This window comes from Monomorium pharaonis, chromosome 10 (genome assembly GCF_013373865.1).
Source record: "Monomorium pharaonis isolate MP-MQ-018 chromosome 10, ASM1337386v2, whole genome shotgun sequence".
NCBI lineage: Eukaryota > Metazoa > Arthropoda > Insecta > Hymenoptera > Formicidae > Monomorium > Monomorium pharaonis.
In genome coordinates this window covers 9260912-9287875 of record NC_050476.1, presented here as the reverse complement: position 1 = coordinate 9287875, position 26964 = coordinate 9260912, and the positions used below count along the sequence as shown (strand labels likewise).

General features: G+C 34.4%; 1 protein-coding gene across 7 annotated transcripts in view; it reads right to left on the bottom strand.

Annotated features, from left to right (window-relative positions):
- LOC105833851 (uncharacterized protein YMR317W) overlaps positions 1–26964 on the bottom strand; it is a 118364-nt gene that overhangs the window by 24832 nt on the left and 66568 nt on the right. For 5 of the 7 annotated variants that reach the window (XM_036293281.1, XM_036293285.1, XM_036293283.1 and 2 more), the window contains 3 exons: positions 20549–20673; positions 20177–20460; positions 18851–19033 (listed from right to left, as the gene is read on the bottom strand). In XM_036293281.1, the coding sequence (XP_036149174.1) occupies positions 18851–19033; positions 20177–20460; positions 20549–20673 (592 nt within the window). Of the gene's footprint in view, positions 1–13325; positions 17532–18850; positions 19034–20176; positions 20461–20548; positions 20674–21657; positions 21686–26964 lie in introns of those variants that run through there. The other 2 variants (XM_012675882.3, XM_036293286.1) reach the window with 2 other exon arrangements.

Here is a 26964-nt window from a genome sequence, read left to right as displayed (position 1 = left end):
AAATCAGACCGACGGATCGCGGCCAATAAAGGCCTTATCTAGGCAAAGTGAGGCGCGTGTGGCCTCCGCGAGATCGAAAATCGAACACTCTGTCTGCAGAAGTCGTAGCGTGTGTATCTGATCCCGAGTTTAAGCGACACATTGTAAGAGGACGCAGGGGCCTATATCCCAGATTCCGTGGAGGCTGAAGAGGAACCGCATTGGTGAGACGGACACCACAAGTATTGTAAGGTCGCCGATTTCGCGATCGAGCGAACCGCGAAACGGCCGCGAATTTATTGTTGTCTTTCTATTGCTTAACGTAGAGTTATGGAGCTTCGCGAACTTTCTATAATCCCGTCGCCTCGCCTGATTCACACCTACCTGTGCGAAATCGATTCATTTTTCCGTGTTTGCGTTACGCGCGCGTCCCGAGCCGCAGCAGAGTTTTCCGTTTATTTGTGTCCCGAAACATGTAAGTATCTGCTTTTAATTTATTACTTTTTACTCTCTTGTTTTTTTTACTTTAATAATATTGAAATTATAAAAATACGTCAAATCATTACTGTATATGCATATAATGATATATGCAACATAATAATATATGGAAAACAGAAATAAATAGAGCAAGAATTAAAATACCAGTTATGTGTATGTATTAAAATAGATCAATTCTTTAATCTTAAAAATTTATTACATTAATAATTAAAAAAATGTGTGCCGTTTATTCTGTCATCACCATTTATTTTTTGTCATCTTTCATATTCTCCAATTTCGTATTTCTAAAAAAATCATTTTTTAGAGCAATTTTCATAATAATAAATGTTGTAATTGATGTTGTGATTGATGCAACAAATTTTTTGCAATAATCTGTATTAGCACAACTATTTTGTTTACAAAATTATTTTTTATTTACTTTGAATTCCAAAATATTTATTTTAATGTCCTGTACTGTGATCTCTCTATAATTATTACTCAATTTTGATTGTTTAATTTATTTTGAATTATTTTTTTATCAAAAAAGTTAGAGACGACATAACTATCATAAAAAGACAATTCTATTAATTATTAATCTCTAAAGTGTATTATTTTTTATATATAATAATATATAATAATAAATATATAATAATATATATATAATTTTATATATAATAATAAAAAAGATTGAAATATATATTTCATTTTAATATTTCAGAATGCTGCAATTTAATCCATATAATGTGATATTTTTACTCGCTATAACTTTCAATGGTTTGGATTATCCGAATACTCCGATAACATCGCAGGAAAGACGAGTAAATGTAAAAATCGAACGTATGCTATTAGTAATAAAAAATGAAGAACAATTTCAATTAAAAAAGAAAGAAACTTTAGATTTTTATAATGAGTATGAGATCCCAAAAGCAGAAAAAGTTGATTTATTAGAGGCAGATAAAGAAGAAACCTATTTTCCAGAAAGTTATTTGTGATTCAGTTGAAGAAACAATATCAACTGACTATAAGAGGCAAGCTGTGGAATACTGGAAAAGTAAGACAAAACCAAGATCGCTTGAAGGAGTTAAGCAAAAATTTAGAAATGTTACATCGATACGACAATTACGACGATGGGAAAACTATTTCATCCAAGGTGGCCAGAAGAATTAAAAAAAAATTTCTAAATACACATTAGACCATTTTAATGAAACACTTAAAAGAAAAATCATCATTCATGACATTGAGATCGCTCGATGGGCTTCTCGAGCACAAAATGAAGAAAATGTGGCAGAATTCAAAGCTTCAGAGAAATGGGTACAAAGATTAAAAAAAAAACACATAATATTGTGTCTAGAAAAATAACAAAATTTGTTACTGTTCGGGATTCAGTATGTATTGAGTTCGCGGCGTCATGTCAGGTGGCAGCATCTATCGGGTTAGGCTAACCCAGATGGTGGAGCGCCGCGCTAACGTACCTCGCGCATGCGTTGGCTCGTCTCCCGTTTCACTTCGGTACGTATGCTCTATGGTGGCGGTTCACGTTGTATATCGTGCGATCGTTTCGACGTATTTTTGTATTCGATTCTATTTGTGGGATCTTCGAATACTATCTCAAGGACTGCTCAACGGAAGAACTCATTTAGTGATAAAGAGAGACTCACTATCATCGCTCAGGTACGTTGTCAACGTGAGATTCACGCTCACCACGCTACGCCCACGCAGACGCCGCGTGATACCGGCTCACGGGTATCCTCATCACCACCGGTAACAGATTAATATACTGAGATTTCTACTGAGTGAGTAACCAAGACTTAATTACTCTTATCAGACTCATTATTGTGCTTAGAAAAACAAACGTGTGCATGATGTAATTTTCCATCTGTGATCTTAAATATACGGCAACTCAGATTCGTTCTGAAAATTACGTGTTATTCCACACTAAATTAACGCTGTATTATTTATTCAAGCATTGTTCCACGGCGTTCTCTTACTCTGCTTCCATCCGTAGGGCCAACTAGCAAACTCTTCGCCAAGTCGCGAACAATTACAAAAACGTCACTATTATCAAAATCTGATTTAGCAACTAAATGCGATATATTTATTACAAATGTAAAATATTATATTAATCGATTTGGTGTGGAAAATATTTACATATCGAATCAGAGTGATTTAAATTAGAATTTCATTCTGGTCGTACTTTAGCTCCAAAAGATATTAAAAACGTAGAATCTGTAGTATAGTCTATTCAACTGACTATTTCGGCTGATGGTAGATTATTATCAGCTCTTTTCATAGTATTAAAAAAAATTACATTTGATCCGAGAGTACAAAAACCATTATTCAACGCGCCTAATATCTTTGTTATGGCTTCAAAGTCAGGCAAATTAACATCAAATCATGTAAAACTTAGATAAAGGAAGTATTTTTTCCAAATGTCGGGCCACAATCAGTTTGTTGTTTTTGTGGAGTGGATATTATCCTAACAGTTTCAGAAACTAAACCAGATTCTGCAACAGATATTGTTTTCCTAACTATTCCGGCCGGTACAACGAAAAAAATACAACCATTAGACGTATACGGATTTTGATTGTGGAAGAATTTTATTAAATACTTTTCTGATGTTATTATGTTGTTAGATCTGGCTTTAGATTAGTGATGGATTCAAGACAAGACAAGACAAGAATTCGACGTTCTTGTCTTGTCTTGACTTTTCAATACCACGAATCACTATGTCTTGATCTTGACAGTCAACTTCTTGTCTTGATTCTTGATTCTTGCAAGATTCTTGCAAGATTCTTGATATTTTTATAATATCTATAAACTATATATATATTTATAGATATTATAAATTTTATAAAATTTATAGATGTATGTATAAATTTTAATAAAATCTGGATATTGTAAGTAAAAATATTGATTTATCTACATTCTAATTTTGTTAAAGTTTTTGAAATATTTTTTATAAAAATTATTAAAAAAATATATTTTTAACAGACAAATATTAATTGAATACACAGAAAGAAATTCATAAAATATCAATTTAAATATATTTGAACAAAAACACATTTTTAAGTAAATATATATTTTTATTTATCACAATACAATTAATATTAACAAAACTATAAGTTTTGATTATATACGTTGCATACTTGTCAAAGAAATTAATATTGATTCTAATTTTTAACATTTTTTAATTTTTATTTGTATTGTTTTTAATTGATTCTATTATTTTAGAACTATGATTTATTTAATTCTACAATGCGTTTTGTGTACGCTTGTACTTCATACTCATTGTATTTTTCTTATAGGATGAAAAAGCACACAATGATTAAAATTGTCGGAAACTATTTTTAGTAATAAAAAAATTTGATATCATAAACGATCAAACTTTTTAACTGGGAATCTTTGTATTTAAATGATTTTTTCGTTAACTAAATAAATTACATATAAATATTATAATTTGGAATTAGTAAACAATAAATTTGATAAAATTTTATTATAGTTAAATAATTTGTTTACATAATTCGTCAATTATAATTTTAAAAATTGTTGTTTAATACTTTGTCGTTTAATCAAATTATTAAGATTTACAATAATTTATTCATTATTGTTAAAAACAAAATAGTTAAACATTTTTTTCATTTTAATGTAATGCAACTTAGAAATAGCATTTTGTGAAAAACGAAAGATGCAAATGTAAAAATCAAATCTTTTAAATAAACATTTTAAATTTTGCTGGTCGCGTATCATAGAACGGTAAATGTGTTGGTAAGGTATCTCCGTGCAAAGTCTCTTGCAAACTCTCCTTTTTTTTTAAACAAATGAAGCAGTTGAAAACCAAGCTCGGCTTGCAACAAATGCGATCGCGTACGTGCGCTGTTCAATGTGATACCCAGCACGCGTTCGTGCTTGTTCTATCGTGTATCGGAAGCATTTTTAACTAAGCGTAAGTTTTATTCAGACTCATAATTATATTAGATAAACATATTAAGATAAACTATTTATGAAATAGGGTGTCCTCCACAAGGAAAGGAAGGAACGAATTAGTAGAGCAACTTCTCTCTAACCTGTCAGAGAAAACTGCCTTACCTCATTCCCTCTTCTTTTTTATGGAAGACACTTAGGATTTTGGTCTTTACAAATCGTCTATCTTAATAGGTCTATGCTCATTACAGCTTGATAGTGAAATTACGTCCGCTACTCAACAAAGTGTAATACATTGATTAATATTGATTAATATCTTATGATCGATAATTTATTATTGAATAATAACTGTGTCATGGAAAACGATAAATTATCAAAAAAAAGAAACGCTTGTGATGATGAAATGGAGCATCATCTTGTAGATCATTCTACAAAGAAGACTAGAATGTATAAAAGTAAGTATTATAGCTTTAAATTATTATGCAATTTGCAAATATATAGATATTTAGTCAATTAGATCAATATAAAAAATATGAAAATATATTACTTAAATTATTTTTGCAATAAAAAATTAACATAATCGATAAAAGCAAAGACTGTAACATTTAATAATTTATTTAACTGATATCACACACAAATAAATTGATAAATATTTTTAAAAAAATTTAATTAGAGAATTTCTCTTTTCAGTTATTTTGTTTTAAAATAATTGACAATTTATTTACTTATATTATTGAATCCTCATATATTACAGAAACTTGTTTATATTTATCATGATATATAAGTCAAATACTAAAAGTTATTTTTTAATTAAATTTTATAATTTATAATTATTAAACGACACATTTTTTTAAATTGTATTTGATAAATTAGGTACAAAAACATATCAAACTAAAATAAAATTTTATTGAATTTGTTGTTTACTAATTCTAAATTATAATATTTATGTGTAATTTGTTTAGCTAGCAAATCATCTAACTGTAAAAATTCCCCAATTGAAGAGTCACCAGAAAGTACATTGTCGCCAACATCGAATGAGTCTGTAAACGAATCAAATCTAAAGAGGAATAAAAATAAGTTTGTTAATTACTTTGAGATTACAAAATCTAACGAAAAAAATGCTTCAAGAAATGATAAAATTGCTATTTGTAAACTATGCAAGAAAAAGAATCAAAACGTACATATAAAAATGAAAAACGCCAATACATCTGGAATTCAAAGGCATTTATCAGCATTTCACAAAAAACAGTATTTTGAAATTAATAAAAATCAGAAACAAAACTCTTCATCCACTTCAAATATAACAAAATATATTACTCTTTCATCTGAAGTATCAAAAGTGAGTAATTCTTTTAACAATATTTATGTTTTTAACAAACATGAAAAACTAAAATAAGAATCCAATAAACTGCTTAACATCATATAGAAGTTTACAAAATTCATAATCTCTCTATTTATTAAAAATATTTTTATGTTAATACGTCTATTTTTCACATATTATTAATAAATATATCTTTACATAATATTTTATATAACATTCTTTCAGCATTTAATTTAAATTTTATTTATACACATTCAAAGTTATTTCAATTACAGAAGAAGTATTATATAAAATATCTAAAATATAGCTAATAATTACTTAATTTTATTATTATTATATTTTTGCCTTGTATATGGTTTATATATATATTTTTTGCAATTCTTATTCATTTTCAGCCGTTAATATCTAAAGAATGTTCTCAAGAAAAATTCAACTCTCTACTTGTGGAATTAATAGCAAGAAAGTATCTGCTATTCAGTTTTTTCGACGATGATTTTACTAAATCTGTGTTTGAATATATAAATTCAGACTTGCAAGTACCTCAAAGAAAAGCAATGCGTTCTTTGACTTTAAATAAGTTTTTCTCCATGCAGAAATCAGTTTTCAAAATTTTAAAAAACAATAAATCTCAATTTAGTTTTACTATTGATGGATGGACATCAGTAGCAAATAAATCGTTTTATGGAATAACTATTCATTTTATTGATGATGAGTGGCATCTTCAGTCTATCGTGCTCGATTTTGTTCCCTCTCATGATAAACATACGGGGAAAGATATTGCAAATATATTCAAAAATACAATTATGCAAAACGATTTGTCTTTAGATACAAAAATCATTGGAATTACTCTAGATAATGCCTCAGCTAATACTAAATTTATTCAGGAATTGGCCGCGTTATTACCACATATAGATGCTATTAATCAGCACTTCAGATGTTTTGCTCATATAATAAACCTTGCAGTTCAAGATATTATGTCAATGCTAAAAATAAGTAATGAAGAAGTTTCAGATAATGAACTTGATGAAAATGAAAATAATGACGTTGAAGATACCTCTACATCGGTCAATAAATTGCGTAGTCTTCTTTTAAAAATACAAAATTCTGAAAATTTAAGTATAAAATTACGTAGATTTTGTGAAATTGTTAATTTAAAATATAATACTCCTGTGATGGACGTTAGAACTCGATGGAATTCAACGGCTGATATGCTTGCATATTGTTTACGTCTAAAACCAGCACTTGAAATGTTTTGTGATAATATAGAAAACTTAAAAAACTTAAAATTATTAAATGAAGAGTGGTTGCTAATTAAAAAAATCTATACTTTTCTCCACGACTTTCAAGAATTCAGCACTACTTTAGGTGGAGAGAAATACGTGACTCTACCAAAAGTTGTAGTTGGTTTTAATCTATTGATCGATAAAATTGAAAAAAACAATTTTAAATTTAGATTTAAAAGAAAATCGATCAAAATTAGATGAATCGCTACTGTTGGCACTGCAAGCAGGAAGGGCTAAAATGTTAAAGCATTATATTAAAACTAATTGGATTTGTTGTGTAGTTCTTATTCTTGATCCTAGACACAAAATTGAAACTTTTAAGAAAACTGCATGGGGAAACGAATTACTTGAAATATCAAAACAAAAATTTGAAACTATTTTCAAGGAAAAATATTACAGACCTAAAACACAATTTCAAGAATGCGATATAAATGAAGAAATGTATCGTAAAGACGTTGATACAGACGAATTAAGTAATGATGCTATTGATTTCAATATACTCTTCGAAAAGCATCCTGAACAACACTTAAATTTGGAAGATGATTGGCAATATGAAATAGAGTCTTATTGCAATGAAAAACGGATTGGTTATAAAGATGATATACTTGAATGGTGGAAAAAAAATAATGATCGATATCCATGCCTATCTCGAATGGCCCGTGATTTTTTATGTATTTCTGCTACGTCGGTTCCATCGGAAAGATTATTTTCGAGAGCGGCACTTTTTATTCGTAACCATCGCAATAAAATGAATGACGATTCAGCCAGAAGTCTGCTGTGTCTTCAATCATGGTTTACGTGCAATTTAAATGAAAAAATTCGTTCTTATGATAAAGATGTATAAGATGTATAAGATTTTTTAATAAAAAGTTTTCATGTGTGTTATTGAAAATTTTAATCAAATTTTATGTATTTTAATTATACACATATACTACACACACACATAAAATGTATAATTATGATTTCTTGTCAAGAATCAAGAATCTTGATTGATTTTTCTTGATCTTGAAGTAGTAAATCTTGTCTTGTCTTGATTTTATCAAGTACAAGAAATTGGTGTTCTTGTCTTGAAAAATCAAGACAAGACAAGACAAGATCTTGAAATTCTTGTCTTGCCGTCCATCACTACTTTAGATCTTCATAATAAAAATAATATCTTGAAATTACAGTCATTACACACCATTAATTCTCGTCGCTTAGGTTTCAAAATATATTTAAATATGCGTGGACTAAAAAGTGGATACAAAGAGAATGCATACGATGAATACCTGCGGGCTATATTGATAGAATTTGAAACACCAGTAGATTTTTGTTTTAAAAAGAATTCTAAAGTAAAATGCGATCCTTGTGACAAAATAACCATTATAACTTGTTCTTGGTGTAGAAAATTGCTTTGTATAACACATTTTTTCCATGAACATTATCTCTGTCATAAATATGTGCCATAAATGTAAGACATTTATAAACAAATTCTGTATTGATTTAAAAAAAAATTATGTTTTTAGATTATTAACATTGGTAAGATTTTAACAGTTTTTCTTACCCATGCAAAAAGTATTGGTATTCTTTTATTTCTGCCTAATAAAAATTTTAATTTGTATAAAATTATGTTTGTAACAATTATTTTAATCCCTTTTCCCTTTTCCTTTATTCTTCCTTTCATTTTTACTTCATAATATTTTTTAATTAATATTTCAAACTCATTAAATTATGTAATTATATTATCTTTATTATCAGAGTGTGCTATGTGCATATAGCGTAAAAATATAATTATGCAAATACATAGTTATTACAGTTTATATTTTATACTTTTCTCTTGATATTATATATTTTGTTATATTCTATTTGCAGTTTTAAAGTATTAAAAAATATTTCGCTTTATATTAACCTATATTCGCATTTGTAACAATGAAAATGTACGTACGCACATACGTACATATATGCTACTTTTGTTATATATATATGCATTTATGCTTTATATCGTGTAATACGTTGGGTATTATGCAATCCGTTTTTATGTTCTAATATAAAAATATACGCAGGAGAGGCAGTTATTGAATGTGAACGCGTCTAAAGAAATAACACAGCTTCTAGCGCGGCGCCTATAGCACGAGATTATCATCTCGTTTTGCCACTAATTGAGAATGATGGAAGTCATATATTATTATATATGGATGGATTCGGCTTTTAATGCTTTTTAATTTTTGTCCTTACAAAATTTTTAAAATATTAAAAAAAGTTATAAAAGTATAAAACATTTTTTCATAAACTTTATATTTTCAAAGATATTCGCCAGAAACGAAAAAATGCGTTATATTCGAGGGGTGGTTTCAATCCCTAAACGTCGAGATACGCAGATAAAAAAAATATGGGTCTAACATTTTTTTATATTTTACAACATATCCAAAGCTTATTAAAATCGGTGAGAGACAGTTCTGTCCGTTCCCTTGTAAGTGTGTTAAATTCAACCCAAGTAATACATATATACTAATTGTAAGTGTATCAAATTCGACCTAAGTAATATATATTTCTGAAATGGTTAAAGTTTATACTCACACACACAAATCACACAACTTCTCTACAAAAATAATGATTTTTAAGGGATGCTGGAGTCGTCTGTTTTACCGATTAAACGTTATTATTTTTAATTAGGCCTATTTTTTTACTGATTTTATAGAATTAAAAATCCTTCTCTAGAATTAAAGTATAGACAATAACAAATAGTGCCTCCCTATAATTTCATGTAAAAAACAAAAAAGTTAGTAAATTATACTTTTGTGCAGTCGTCTCGTATCTTTCATTTTCAACACATAAGTTTTAAAAACTTTGTAAGTACAAATAACTAGTACGCACTAATCTTATTATAGGAAAGATTAATAAAATGCTTGCAGAAATGAGCTAGAAACTTTGGTATAAGAAAAAAGCCTCAGAGAAAATTTCGTATATATGTGTGAGTGAAGAATCGGTACGAGGGGGTCCGAGGATAGAAACAGAGCACTAGTTTAATTCACAGATTAATATTAATACGTGTATTTTAATTCTGGAAAAAAATTTTTTAATCTATAAAAGAAATATATACAAAATCTCATTAATAATGTGCACGAATGACTCTACATTATCGACCTCGATCAAGTTTGAGAGGCAGTCCAGCATCCCCGAGCGAACTTCGACCGGACCCCAGTGCCGTCAAAACAGAATTAAAAATGTCGATAACTAATCCCGTCGGTAAATTATCAACATTTTTAATTTCGTACTGTGTTACCATAAACTTAAAAAATACATGTATTCGAAATAGATGTACACATGTATACATGGGTAGTAATTTTACTAATACCGTATGTATCAGAAGAGACGTTCCAAATATTACAAAATTTACCAATACCGTCTAAATAGATGCATATGGTATTACAAAGTTTTCCAGTACCATCTAAATAGACACTTCGGGTATTATTATTTTTACCAGTGCTGTCTAAATGCATGCTATATGGTATTATAAAATTTTCCAGTACCATCTAAATAAACACTTCGGAGATTATTGTTTTTACCAGTGCTGTCTAAATAGATGCATCTTTTAATTAAATATTTTTTTCCAGTTCCATCTAAATAGACGCTTCAGGAATTATTAATTTTTCCAGTGCCATCTAAATAAATGCATATGGTTTAAATATTTTTTCATAAACATGCGATCTGACATGTTGTAACGTGACATGTCTTATCACACGCTGTTTTGGGGGGAAAATTTCAGTATACCTAACCAATTTTGACGCCCAAACAATACAAACAAGAGACGCATCGTAGCCACGTGCGTGAGGTAACTGCTGGCGGGGTCGGCGTGCAGCAACGTGATGGAGAGATACAGGATAGGAGACAAAACGCTCAGCTGTACAGACCGTGTTGCTATTTCAAGGCCCGAACTCAAGCATACTCACGCACACATCGTGCTGCGTCTACTGTGAACCACTAAACCGTTGCGCGCTCGGCTACGTTCGGTTGGTTCGGCGTGAGCGCGATCAGCTCTGACTCCTAAACGATCGCGGCGTCTAAATGCTTTTTCGGTTTATCACGTAGGCGCTGCCGGAGTGCCGTGTTCATATACCGTGTCCATAAGATCGATCTGCAAGAAGGCTATGTGGCGACAGACAGTGGGCGAGTGCCTATCAATCTGTCAATCCGGGTTCAATTTCTGCGGTACCTGTTTCCTTTTTTATTTTTTAATTTGCGAAAAATTTTTACTAACGTAAGACGAATTTATGAAACTTTTTTCGTACAAAATTTTTTTCTACAACAATAAAGCACAATTGTAACTTATTTTACGATTATATTTTTATACGCATCGTATCCAAAATAAAAGGGAAAAATATAACGCTATTTCAATGATAATTTTATTTTATATTATATATAATGTTATACTAAATCCAAAATTTGAAAAATAAAAAATTGAAAGTCAAAACTTTTAATTTTATTTATTCATCATTGCAAATCTTTTGACCTGACCGTACGAACAGTTGGTCTGTTCCATACTTTTCACACAATGCAAGAGAAAATTGTGTCATTGAAATAGCATTATATTTGTCTCTTTTATTTTAGATATAATACGCATAAAAAAATAATTGCAAAATACATCATAATTGAGCTTTATTGGAATAGAAAAAAAATTATTTTGTACAGGAAAAATTTACAATTCATAAATCTCGTCTTACGCCAATAAAACTTTTTTGCAGATTGCATTTAAAAAAAAAATTGCGCTGGAAATCGAACTCGGGTCCGTAGATTGATAAGCACTCGTTCGCTGCCTGTCGCCACGCTGCTTTATTACGGATCGGTTTTATGAACACGGTATATGCACCACCAGAACTTGCTAAAAATTTCTGATGTAGACTTATAATAAAATGTGCTTGATGTAAAAATTTTAGATCTTGTACACATAAATCAAGCCTGGGTCGTCCTTGAGTCAACATTTAGAAATAATACTACGCCTTCAGATTGAGCGTAGGCGTTTTAATAAAAAAATTACACGACTGCAAAAATTTTATGTTTGAAAATTTCATGTACCTGAATAAAACACGTATATTTAGTGGCAGATTTGATGGATGTTTAGATCGCTACTTTCTCGCTTCTTTTTACCTCTGGACCATACGCACATACTCGCACGCACGCACGCAAGCACTCCCCCCCCCCCACACACACCATACACGCACACGTACACGAGATGTAAATCCGATCAAGCAGCCTCCACGTGGTACATCTTGAGTAATGCTAATGCCGGCGGTATTGTAACTTTCAAGTCCTTTAACTCAAAAAGTAATTTAACAAAACACTTTTAATTATAGTGTTATGGAAAGCTCTGAAGAGGAGCTACAAGAATATGTAATGAAAAGTAGGGGGTTTTATTAAAAGAAATTAAGTTAACATACAAATGTTCTTCAAATTTGATTCTAAGGTCAAGGCCAAGGTCACTATCTAATGTTCCCCTTAAAACCATACAACTTTTGTCGGAAACATTTTTCTATACGATCGCTCTCTACAAAGTTACAAGGAGTGATAGATTAAAATGGGACACCTTGTGTATATATTGTGTGTATATATATATATATATATATATATATATATATATATACTACAAGAAAAATAGGGAACACTTTTCGTATACTGAAAATTTAGTTTATTTTCAAAAAGCGTTTTCAAGCTTGAAACTTCTTTTAAACGCTTTTTGGCGTTTTTAGTTATCTTTCTTTTCACCAACGTGGCACAACTGATAAAGCTTGATCTGTTAAAATGAAAATTTTTAATGCGAATTTGTTGCGCTGCATCTCACGTGAAAAAAATCATAAAGAATTTCTGTAAGTTGCATCTTATAGCGGGATCTTTTCCCTTTATTTTGAGTGGTTGTTCATTGCTTTACAAATTTTTTTGACCGAGTTATTGAGATTTTAAGAAAAAATGGTCATTTTGACTTTCATCGCTTATTACTCGTAAACAGATCAACGTACAGTGTTTAGCAAAAAAAAAAAAAACGATGGAAAGCTAAAAGTTTGCACTTTTGAATGCTGTTAATTTTTTCACAGATTTACTTTTTCTAACAACAAATCGCGTTCAAAGATTACGTAAAAAATCGCATATTTTTCGGTTTTCATTTATTTTAATGTACTGTAGTGAAGAAAGATTCAATCACATCGCTAAAGCAAAGTTTTATAATACAATTACTCCCCAGTAATAAACACTAACGTTAATAAAATAAAATTTTTTTATTCCACGTGTTTATCATTCTTAGAATTGCTGAAATTGCTTATAACGTTTTTTCAACAATTTTTCTACACTCTTTTGACCAAATTACAAAATCAACCTTTTTTTTTTTTTAATGACGCTTACCGCCGGCATTAGCCGTTCATTATCCAATGTGTGGGTACCACGTGGAGGTTGCCGGTCGGATTTTGCACATCGTGTATGTGTGTGCGTGCGTGCATGCGTAGTCCTGTGGAAGCGGGCGCGGAAGCGTGACACGTCATATTTTCTGTGTGTGCCGTCCCGTGTTGTCCTTTTTTTTGGCGAGCGTTATATCGTGAGTGCGGCTGAAATTGGCGACCAAGAAAAGCTCATTGTGTAACATTTAGACGCCTCGTCTTAACGAAGGACGTTTCCGGAAGTCCCGGAGTAAGCTGTCAACGAGGGATTTACAGAGACCCCTTTCGAGCGGGGGTCCGCAGGTCGTACCGCTCTTTTCCTTGCTTGCCATTTTTCAGCCTGTTAAAAGATTTTATTACTGCTGCCGAATTACTATTGCAGGATCCTAGGAAGGCGCAAAAGAAGGATGCCTTAAAGGCGCGGCTAGGAAACAGATCCCACAAAAACCACGATACATGCCACGCGGATCAACTGTATATTTATTTTCTTCCCATTCTGCCAATGGAAAGAGGCGGGGACCCCATCCCAGAAACGGAGGATGCGTTTAATTGAAGGACGAGGAGCCGCTGCCGAGAAGCGCAAAATTCACGTGCGAAGGGCCCCGAAAATTCGACCATCGCGCCTAGGATCCATCAGCAAGTAGCAGTAACGCATGTCACACGTTGCGCGCACATCGAACCGGAAAATCGCGGCCAATAAGGGCCCGGCTTACCATAGGCAAGGTGGAGCGCGTCACCGAGCGGCCCCCGCAGGATAAAAGATCGAACACTCTGGTTGCGGATGTCGTGCAAGTGTCAATGATCCCAAGCTACCACAAATTGTAAGAGGACGCAGGAGTCGTTTTATCGCGACCCTGGAAAGGCTGAGGAGAAATCAACTCGGTGAGACGGACGTCGCTAGATTATTGTAAAGTCGGCGAATTTTCTGCAGTTTCGTCTCGCCCGATCACGTGCGACTGCGTGAATTCGATACGTTCCGTTCTTTTCGTTGTGTTTGCGTTGCGTGCGTGTCCCGATCCGCAACCGAGTCATTATTGTATTGTACCGTACTCGTGTTGCAAACTCTTGCGTGATTGCGTTTTCGTAAAAATAAATGTATTTGTCTCTTATTGCCTCGCTAACGAGCGAGTAGTAATTGTCGCGCATGTTATTCGCGGGATATTATATTGTACGAAAGAGCACGAGTCCGTCGCGTGTTGTGCGAGCTTCGAGATATTGTTCGTCCTGATCGCCCTTGGCGAGACCATTATCTTATCGGGAGTTCGGCGTTTACCAACGACGCATAGTAAGCTATAGACAGAGCCAGAGAATCTCCGCGTACGTAAAATGACATTTTTGATGATTATCCCGTGTTCGAGAGATCTGATTGCGAGCGATCGCCTGCTCGTGGCGCGCGTGAAGTGTGGTCGCCGCTCGACCGAGCGTTAAGAGCCTGTAATTGTCCGAATCGTGAAATATACTTATTATTCTTGTTTGTTTAATTAATGTGGTATTCACGATATTTCTCTCGCCTCCCCGATTCCATCCGTCCGCACCGAACCTTCCCCTCTACTATTTTAAGGCTGGGCAGCTTGCTATCGGAGCCGCCGACGCCCGGTCGCTTACGAAGCCTGCCCCTTTTTCCGCGACTTTATTAATTTAAGGCTAATCTTCCGCGACATATAAAAAGAGTGATACGTTTAACATATCTGGCGCCCAATTTTATATTTTTGCAAAACCACGAGAAACGGTCGCCCGACACCCGGGCGGCGCAGGGCCGCGACCGGGGACGGAGGCGAAATTGGCCGTCGCTCGAGAGTACGGTTACAATATACATTGTGACGTGACAGCCGCAGGCTGCTGTCCGTCACAAGGCCCTGAGGGCCCTTACGCATTAACGCGGGTCCTGCGTCCTCCCGCTCGGGAGTGGATGCAAAAGCGTGTTGTCTCGTGTTTTTGTGTGTGTGATGTCCCACGTGCTGTCCGTTCGATTAATTATTAAGATTTTTGCGAGCGCTGTATCGCGGGTGCGGCGGAGATCGGTGGCTCTGGAGATCTCTTTGTAATTTTTGGACGTCTCGTCTCGACGGAGAACCTTCCCGGGGGTCGCAGAGTGAGTGGACATCGAGGGAGTAAAAGAAAACCCTTTCTAAGCGGGGGTCCGCAGGTAATGCCGCCCTTATCTTGCCTACCATTTGTGCCGTTTGAGATTCCGATACTGCCGCCGAATCACGCTTTCAGGATCCAGCGACGGCGCGCGAAGCCGGCACCCCGACGGGGCAACTGCAGATCCGATGCCGCATGAAGTCCGGCGGAAGGATCGCGACAGCTTATGATCAGCGAACGCCCCCGTCGAGGAAAAAATAACACCCTGATGGCGGAGGATGCGCCTGGCAAAGAGAGAAGAGACTGCCGCGGAAGGAGGCGCCAAGATTCTCGTGCACGGAGCCCCTAATTATCGACCGCCGCGCTTGGATCGACCAGCCGGCGACAGCGTGTACACCGCACTCTGCGCGAAAATCGACTTTCGGGAAACCGGCCAATAAGAGTCCGGAGTACCGGAGGCAAGGTGGGGCGCGCCGCCGAGCGGCCCCCGCGAGATCCAGGGTCCCTCACTCGTGCTGCGGACATAATTGTGAATAGTGCGTGCAATCCAGGTCCCGAGCCGAGATACTTTGTAAAAGAGGACGCAAGAGCCAAAGAATATCCCGACCCGGACGAGGCAAGCGAAAAGGAGGCAACTTGGTGAGACGAGCGTCAAAATACTGTGTAAAGCCACCGATTTCGCGGGTTGGGCGAGTCGCGGGAAAGTCGCGTAGTTACTGTTGTATTTTCCGACGTATTGGGTAAAGCCAAGAGCTCGCGGAATTATCGGAGCATCGTTGTCTCGCCCGATCGCGCCCGCCCGCGTGATTTCGCTCCGTGCTGTGCATTTCGTGTTATCATTGCGTTGCGTGTGCGTCCCGATCCGCAGCCGAGTCAATCGTAATTTCGTCCGGTAGTCGTATCACGAGTTATTCCCGTGTTGTAAATTGTCGCGCATCTGTAAGTTATCGTTAGTATTGTTTAATTTGGTCGATCGCATTTATGTCGCGAGTCCTTCGGTAATTGCACTCTGGTAATAATTGATGTAATCGTCTTGAACCGCCTTGTTGGCGAGTGACTAATAATTATCGCGCTTATTACTCGCGAGATTCTTTAGCGCGCGAAAGAACATGACTTCGTCGCGTGCCACGCGGGCTCAGAGTTACTGTTCGTTCCGTTCGCCCTTGGCGAAGCCGTCATCCTATCGGGAGTTTGGCGTCCACCAACGACGCCGGGTCAAGCGTAGACAAGCCGGAAAATTCCCGCGTACGCACAATAACCCGCTCGTTAAGCATCCCGTTTTCGCGATATTCGATACCCAGCGGTCGTCAGCTGGTAACGCGCGCGAGCCATCGCCGCTCTAAATTTCACGAAGACAGTCGCCCCGACACCCGGGCGGCTCAGGGCTGCGACCAGGGACGGAGGCGAAGTTGGCCATCGCTTGCGAGCACGGTTACAACATATATATATATAAAGCTGTATATTGTGTAACACTTCAAGTAGATGTGAATAAACACGCATATGTAATATAAATATATTATCAATTTAAGGGGGTCATACACGGTAAGCAATCAGGCAAATGAATTTTTTTATTTATTTCAATCGGTATACATCTCAAGAATATGCTCACAAAGTTTTATGATGAAATTCGAAAAATTAAGAGATGCAGCAGTTTTTGTAGGCGCAGGTAAGCCATGGTTAAAATTGTTGAGCTGATTTCGTCCGACGTAACGAAAAAAAAAAAAAGTGCGTGAATCACGTAAAAAAATTTATGGGAACGAGACTGTGAAATATTAAGAAAACTACAAAGGGCCTCGGCGGTAAGGGTAAATTAACTGCAAATATCATAAAAGACCTTACAGTATAATACGGTCTCGCAATATGAGAATCGTCAGAGTGATTCTCTAAAGAACATGACAAGCTATCTGGGCAACTTTTTACATAAATGCTCTAACGATGAAAATCCGCAACGTGAGAATTGTCCAATCAGCGAAGATTTGTGGTGTTCTTGACAGAAAGCAAAAGCAACTGGAACTCTACATAGTTATAAGCATAAACCAGCATTGCCATCAGATGTTGCTGAAACTATCAAACCAACATATGAAAAGCTGAGCCGAGATGATCTTTTAGAAAGATGTTTAGGTGCATTTAATCAAAACAATAACAAAAGTATAACATTATTTGAAAATTCGCACTGAAAACGTCATTTTGTGGCACTTCTATGGCACTTCAAAATTGCCGCTAATCTTGGCACAATAGTTTTCAATAATGAACACATCGCTCTTCTAGATGTTTTGCAACTATTACGAAATATTAGTATACGACAATATACAATTACTGCCATGATACCGACTCCGAGCGCGTCAGCAAAGCCAAGTAACAAGCACGGCGTAATATGTTGAAAGGCCGTTTACGTAATTATGGCAACAATGGCGATGAAGAAAATGCAGTGATAGGTGTAAATGAACTTTTATATGACCTAGGGATTGCTGAATAGCTGTGAGACTCAATTTTTTATTTCTAAGTTTTAGTGATCGGATAATGAAACTTTAAACGCGTTCTTCAAATCACATTTTTTGACTGCGTTGACAGCAAATAAAAAAGCTAACAATCTAATCGACTTCATCAAGGTTGCAAGGTTATGCCAAGAAAACCTTTCTCTTTTAGAGCATGTAACCGTTTTTTTATTAATAAAACTAATATAATTGTATTTAACCTTCTTTACGCGAAAAATTGATGAAGTTTCAAATCATTTTTTTATAAGTCCACCGTTTTATTATTTTTCAAGATTTTTGAATTTTTCTATGTACTGTAATAGCCACTCACGTGTAGTTTCTACATTTTTTCGTTTTTTTTTTATTTCAAATAAAATGTACAGTCAATTTGCTGTCAACGTTACGACAGCGTTTTCTTGGAGATAATCATTATGATCTTCTGTAGACCAGCCTTAACATCGTCAAATCATATTTAAAAAATTGTTATATGTTTTACAATACCTACTTATAGTTTATGTACAATAAAACAGAAAATTTTTATATGTATTACACTGTTTGCTTTCAAAAAATTCTTAAAAATGCCTATGTATTTCGACCCATTACCACGTACAACCCCCTCAACTAAGAAATCCCTTCTTACTCCAAAATACTTTAAACAATTTTGCAAAAAAATATTACCTTATCCTGACTTTCGCTACTTCGTAAATAAGTTTGTATTTTTAAAAACTACTGGTTAAAAACTAACTCATTAACATTTAAAATTAAATAAAGTTTTAAGTTATAAACTTTTTAACAGTATTAATTTTTAACTTTTTTACCATGACTATAATAATTTATTTTATTATAATTTACAATATATTAACAAAACAATAAGGTTTTTAAAATTATAACTGAATAAAACAATCTTACTTGATTTAGCCATGCTTCATCTGCTAATAATTCATTTAATATAATTGTTGTGTCTTTATGTGGATCGGCTACTTTTTTATCCGCTACTCTTCTTGCACATTCCAAAAACATCAAATATTTTTGATGAGCGACTTTATTATACAAGGCCACTTTCCTTTGGCAAATGCGGCACAGCAAAAAGTCCTGAGAAAGTGTGCAAATAAAATTAATTAATAGAAATTTTACAGTACAGGGTGTTTACTAAAGAACAGTGAATAAAATAGACCAAGTTTGGTCACTTTTTAAATATTTTTTGAGCTGCTAAATTTGATTTAAACAAATTTTAATTTTTTAAAATAGTATTAAAATTTGCATATAAAGCTACTAAACATTTAGTATCTAGTAAATTATCATTGTTCATAGGAATGCATTAATTCGTCTTTTTCTGGTAGTAAAATATGATAATGTTCTCAATTTTAATAGTACAGGTTCTCAAAAAAATATAATAAACATTTTTTTCTATTATTAGTACAAGGTGATTCTTAATGACTGTCCCAACTTTTTACCGTAGGAGATGAATTATCGACTGCAATCTTAATACAACATGTATGGTCTGTGCACATACATATGTCGTACATGTGTATACTAAGATTGTAGTCGGTAATCCGTCTTCTATGGTAAAAAATTGGAACAATCGTTAAGAATCACCCTGTATAAAAAGCATCAATAAAGATCAGTAGAAATAGTAATTGATCGATTAAGTTTTCGCTTAACTACAATAATCGATGAAAAATTAATAAACATGATCGTGACTAATTAAAAAAATTATTAAAATCAAACGCCGTTAATTAAAAAAACGAATTATTCAAATATCAATTAATGTTATAAATCACTAAAATAATTAACGCTTAATCGGCAATAATTAATTATTTTCAATCAATCGATTAAATGTATCACAATTACAAATTATTTTAATTAATTTATTTTATTAATTAAAAATTTAATTAATATCTAGATTTATTTCGCGATAAATAAAAATTTTAATCGCTTATAATAAAAATTTTTACTTATAATTATTAAGCAATAAGTTGGTGTTTTTTCCAACACTGCGATATTTATTACTAATTAATTGTTTACTTCTATTATTTAAGAAAAAGTAATAGAAACAAGAAAAAACGTATGTGCCAGAAAAAACAAGTAATTTAAATTTAAAAATAAAACTCTAAAAACTTTAAAAACATTATAAATAAAATATATAATTTCAAAAGTAGAAAAAAGTTCTCTGAAAATTCCCGATTTTCCGATAGTAAACACCCTGTACATCTCATCATATTCTATTTGTCATACTTTTTCGTGAGGTATTCTTGGATCGGGCGGCGAGCCTTCTAATGTAGTACCGTTATATGGTTGTCCATAAAGCAAAACTCTCGCATAAATTTTTGTTTGTTGACAACCAGCACAGAATTTTCCTTTATATTCTGACGGCGGCAAATCTTTAAGCACATTTACACACGGCCATGTCGATATTGCCGTCACGACACTTGCCTTCCACTTAGTTGTGAACAAAAGGCGATGTTTTCTTTCCTCTGTTATTTCATCGACAGTCTTCACATTCGATAGAAAATAATCGTCTGAACAATAAAGAACATATAATTATTATTGCATCTTAAAGTATTTCTAAAAATAATAACAAGAAATATTAGTTTAGCTTTATTTTACCTTGTTCTTGAAATATTTCAGTAAGAAAATTAGAGTCTAAAGCTTGCGAAATTAACGTCTGTATATATACTTCAAAATTATCTTGATATTTTTCGGTATCTTTCATAAATTTATCGATGTTCTCACTGAAATCAAATAAAAATAAATATTAAAAGAATTTATAAAATGTAATAAATTACATATAATTACATACGGTAAAGTTGTTGACTTTATTGTGAAATCTAAGTATCGTAAAGCATGCGAATTATTGGAATAAAAAAACAGATACCGAAGAGTATGTTGAATAAGTAAAAAATCATGCGAGTGAATACAATGTGAATCACGAAGAATCGACTGGAAAGATAGAGGTTGACGCAATTATTGAGATGTTTCAGCACTCTCAAACTTTACATGACGTGAAATACGCAAATAACATTGGCGATGGTGACTCAAAAACATTCAAAGGAATTGTAGATACTAAGCCTTACGAAAATTTCACTGTGCTAAAAAAAAAATGCATTGATCATGTGCAAAAACGAATGGGAACCCGCCTGCCTAATTTTAAAAAGCAAGTGAAAAGCCTCGATGAAAAAGGCAAATTAACTAAGAAGCTAATAGATAAACTATTTATTACGGATTAGCTATCCAAAGGAATAGTGATTCTAGTGGTAAAGATGAGAAATAACATATGGGCCACGCTGTATCACAAATTATCAACCAATGAAAAACTCCAACACGATAAATGCCCGATTGGAGAAGATTCATGGTGCTGTTGGCAAAAAGCAAAAGCTACAAATAATTTGAACAGTTATAAACATAAGCCAGCTCTTAGTAAAGAAGTATTTGAAGCCATCAAGCCAATTTACAAAGAACTAAGCAGTGACGATCTTCTCACTCGATGTATCGGCGGTTTTACTCAAAACAGCAATGAAAGTTTTAATTCGACGGTGTGGGCCTTGGCGCCAAAATCAATTTCCAGCGGAAAAGTAGTACTAGATATTGCAACAAATATTGCTGTTTGCATTTACAACGACGGGTTTTCTTCAATTATGTACATAATGGATGTTATGGGCATGAAACTTGGGCCTAACTGCTATAATGTGGGCCTGAAAGTGGACGCGCAACGCATCAAGCTTGCAGAGCGATCACTGTTTGAAGCTGCAAAAGAGATACAGATCAGTTTGAAGACTCTCAGAAAAGAAATGCAGGAGCAGGACATTCATCTGGAAGGCCAATTGTATGATGCCGATTAAAGATATATAAAATTTATTTTAACTGTATATTCAAAATTACATTCTTTACACAAATACGTAGAATTTTTTCATTATATTGCATAGTTTTTTTGTTATAAACAATTTTCTGGCGATTTTTGGGGGAAATTTTAAACTTTTTTTTTTAAACGCGCCATTCTTGCAAAAATCGATATATCAAAAAAATTCTACGTACTTCTGTAGCTAGTCTCATATATAATTGAAAAAAATTCATTTTTCATTCTAACTTAAAAATCGCAGGTGCTGCTGGTTCGGCTGCCCACCCTTAAAAAAAAAAGGCTTTATCGAAGAAAAGCTGTACAGCCGTCATTTTGTTTTGTATCGCTTTGAAAAAAATAATTTTTACAGTTTATTGGTTGTATAATAAAGAAGCTTTTTCAGAATTTTGATTTATTTCATTGTTCCGCTGAAAAATAATACTTATTTTTTCCGCCGCTAGAGTGGCCTAACCCCTTAAATCGTAAGTACCTTATTGAACCCCAGTCCCTAAAAACGCACTTTCTAACAAGCAGAGTGCATTCAACAATAAGAGATCAGCGGTGCAAAAGCCCCGGGCGGAGGACCCCCAACGTGCACGGAGCGACACAACAAAATGGTGGCAGCGGTGGAATCCGCCTAAAAACCATCCTACGGAACTTCGATAACATCCTAGTCAATTTTGCAGACAAGACAGGCAGCAAGATGTGAAGACAGTTGAGGACGCATGCCGGACAGCATGCCGGACAGCATACACAGAGTACAAAGCAGACACCTGGTATAGCGGAGCAACGCGCAACCTGACATCAGCGATACTCTGATCTGCCTCAACAGCGAGCCACGGATGAACCACCAGCAAAACGCGACATACGAATACTAGCGACCTTAATGTAAGTCCTAGCAAGTAAGGCGGTAAATGTCGGAAGGCAAGTAGACCGTCCCAAGAAAACGAAAATTCGTGGCTCTACAACGAGCCAGCACGTCGCGTGTTTAGACCGAACCTCCTAAGCCCTGTGCGCGTTATAGAACAGGCCGTGTAAGACATCAGAGATAGCGTGCGTTAAAACCTCGCTACACACTACTCAAGCAAAAGTTCGCTCGAATCAACGGAACGCTGTAATATTGTAATCGAGCGAGAGTTTCCCTTTGATGTCGACGGTATTTTGATACTCGGACCTAGTAGAACTAACAGAAATCACTTGCGACCGACGGACGCGAAAACAAACGTCAGCAACTCTGACATAAGCGTGACTGGACGGCGTTTTCTTTGACGTCATACGATAACAGCGTGTTTGATCTGGAAGAATACTACACGGCAAATCGCAACACAAGAACAGGTGACATAAGCACACAATCACCCGGAACACCGCATAGAGAAAGAAGTGTCGAGAGATCCACAGGCGCGGAGATAGACGCCGAAATAGATAGAATGCATGCCTCAGTAAACAAAGGGCAGAATCACGCAGGGCCGTTACGCGATTGTAGACGAGATGTTGGACGGCATAAAAGTCATCTAGGAACGGCTAAGCCGTCTGGAGCTTGCTCAATACGACATTCGCGTAGCAAATCTGATCGCGGATCTTGCGGATATAACGTACGGACGTACGGCGGATGATGTTCGGAACTCCCGAGGACCGATAACCTCGTTTATGAAGCTAAAGAAAGCTCGCGATATAATTCCGGAAATAAACGAGACGTCGCAAAACGCGGTGCAAAAGTTCTTAAACGCTAGCACATATGCGATGAGCAAAATAAATCCAGAAGACAAAAGATCATTACTAAAGGCGATTCTATGTACCAAGCTCACTGGTAAAGCTATGCACGATTTCCAGACGTGAAACATTCGTTCGTGCAATTAAAGTGAGAGATAGAAATGTGCTATCTAACGAAAAGAAGCATCACGCATATACAACAAGAGTTCAACATGAGTCGACAGAAGTTAAGAGAAGAAATACAAACAATCGTGCGATCTCGCAATTACGACAATTTATCAGCCGCAATCTTAGGAGCAACGGCCAAAGAAAAGGCACTCCGACAAAGCAAGTAAAAGACAGCAAAAGAAATAGGAATGGGCAAGAGAATTTGTGAAACAAAAATGCAGTGCCACAAATGTGGGAAAACAGACCATATTGGAAGAGCATGCAGGATAAGCCGACATGCAAATAGATTTATCCTTCCAAAACCTGAGAGAACGGCGAGTGCAAATACCGTCGAAAAATATTGCACACGCTGCAAAAGAACGGAACATAAGAGAAAAGAATGCTGATATGTACACGGAAAACCTGAAAGAGTAAGGCCGAGGCAAACAAAAAAGGAAGCTGGTAGAGAAAGACCAGTTAACACAACCGCCAAGGCAAGAAAAGGAAGAGACAATAGAACCAGTGAGGAAATATCATTTAGCAGTGGCAGCGAGAGCGAGGAAGAGAAGACAAAGAAAAAGAAGACACGAGCGGCACGTGAGCATCAAATTACACAAATAACGAGCAGCGCGTAAGCAAACAGCAATTTCGATCTTGTAACATTACCGCTACGAGAAACACGAAAAGGCAAAATAAGCCTATTACTGAATACCGGCGCAACGATCACGCTATTAAAGCAGGAACGCTGACCCAGAAAGCTGGGATAAAATGGAAGCGATCGGAGCCAAGATAGGCTCAGTAAAAATCGGTCTGTCAAGTAATGCAATCGCGTAACTGTTAATTGTAATAGTAATCTATCGCGTGAGGCGATTTGGTAAAATAGAGTGTACATACTATCTAAATTGTGAGTGCCTCATTAAACCTCAGTCCCTGAGAACGCTCTTTCGAACAAGCAGTGCATTCAACAATTCAATTTAATGCGGCAGTGCAGCACAGTCATCCATAAAAAAATTGTCTGTATCACGGACCATGTCTGCATCAAGAATACCAACCATATCTTTATGTATTTTGAGCCGCTGAATACAAATCACCCATTATTTTCCGCGTGCAGCAAATTTATTATGATTTTCAAAGTTTTTTAGATCATTTTTTCCATTAAAAAAAAAAGATGGGTGATGGAACAATTCTGACACTGGATTCGTGTTCAGCACGTCAAAATACATAGAGATTGACTAGTAGGGTCCCAGAGACAGACCACTTTTCCTTTTTTGTGTGTCTGTGTTAATGTTGCAAAATGCAAACTTTGACCTCTCATATCTTGAAGATAAAGAGTGGGTTCAATCTGGAACTTCTAAAGGGTTAATGTTTTATATATAATATTGTTTAGCATCAAATTAAAGTCGGAATTCAAGGGTAGCAAAACAGGCGATTTTTGGCCTGTTTTTGGCCTAACTTGGCCATTTTTAATTTTAAAAATTTAATAACAAATTCATAATCAACAACTCTAAAAACCCTTAAAAAACGGCTATTAATTAAAGTAATTAATTAAAAAATGTGTAAGTATACTTTTTGTTCACTACTTTTTAACAAATTCGTGATTAGCGATCCCAAAAACCTTTTAGATAGTATTCGCTTAATTTTTAGTGGCTTTCTTCTCAAATAGTTTCAAATTAAATTATGCTATATGGCGGCGCCTGTTCTTCACTGGGTAATAACATTTGTATTTATATTTTTCGAGTCTTTGATTACAAATCAAAAGTTTTTTTAGAAAATTTATAATGGATTCATGTGGCGAACAAATCTTTAATAATTACTAATTATTTTTACAATATTTTTAAAGGTTTCCTTAGTCATCACAAATACACGCATACAATTTTTTATAGATATTTCAGGAATAATTAAAGAAACATTCTCATGTATAATTATCAAAAAGTCAATTTTTTTATTACGTATTTTGATTGTACAACATTTCAAGAATAGTCAAAACTTCAAAAAGAAATTCAAAGAATAAATAATTCTACAGCCAAAAGTCGAGCGACGCTCAAAGCGCAGGTAAAGAGGTAACGTTAATTTATTAAGAGGTTAATAAGTCTACAATCAAAAGTCGAGCGGCGCTCAAAGCGCAGGTAAAGAAATAACGTTAATTTATTAAGAGGTTAATTTATTAAGAGACGAAAATAATTTATGAAAGCGTTGCTTAGGAAGGAACACTCAAAACAATAAGACTTTATGGACCAGGAATCGCTGATGGGTAAATAGTTTAATTATTATTTTATAAAAAAAATTTTAAACGCGTTCTTTAAATTGTTTTCTTAGGCGGTTGATACGATTTCGGGAAAACTAATCAATCGATTAAAAAAATTTGTGCAGCGTATTCGCAGATTGACTCGTTTTCGACTGAACTACAATAAACCGGTTTAACTCAAAATTAAATTTTTTATCCCTTTTTAAGCAAAAAAAAAAAAATTTTTTTTCGCATTACTTTCTAAAAACATGTGTTAACACGTAAATTTTCAATATTTTTCAATAATTATAATTCACGCGATAGCTACGCAAATAAACTTTAAAAAAAATTTGTTGTTTTTGATTTCAGGTTTTTGGTTCTTGAGATATCGTGTCAACCGTTTGGTCATCTCATTTTTTCAACACTGTCCTCTTAGCTTTAATGGGACATTAAACTCACCAGATGCAAAATAGTGGGAGAAAGCGATGAGTAAAAAAATACTTTCAACACTCCATCTTTTGATGTAATCAACCTAGTAAAAAATTTTTTAATACCATTTTCAAACGCAAAAAACCTCTTTTAGATGCCGTCATCAAAATTGACCTACAAAGTCTTTGAAAAAAGTTACAGCTCATTTTTTCGAAAAAAAAAAACCCGATTTTTTCGTAAATTTTTTTCAAAAATTTCATATTTTAAGTTCAAAAACAAGTGGCCAGAACATCTCTACTATGGTAGAAAATGTCATCTGCTCTAAAAGATCTCATCGCGATTTTTTCGAAACTTTAATATGGTGGCTCAAAGTTCAGCAAATTAAAAAAAATCAGTATTTTTTAGATTTTTTCATGGTGATCTCACTAAATATAATCTAAAACCGACTAGAATTTATCAACACCACATATAAAAGGCTTGACAATTATAAATATTCCGATATTGTCAAGTCATTGTCAGTTCCAAGAATCTTTGATGCAGAAACACTACCGTCCGCATTAGCGTCACCCAAAATACACCGGCGTGGAGGTTGCTCGAATTTATATTTCTTTTGTATGTGTGTGTGTGTGTGTGTGTGTGTGTGTGTGTGTGTGTGTGTGTGTGTGTGTGTGTACACCA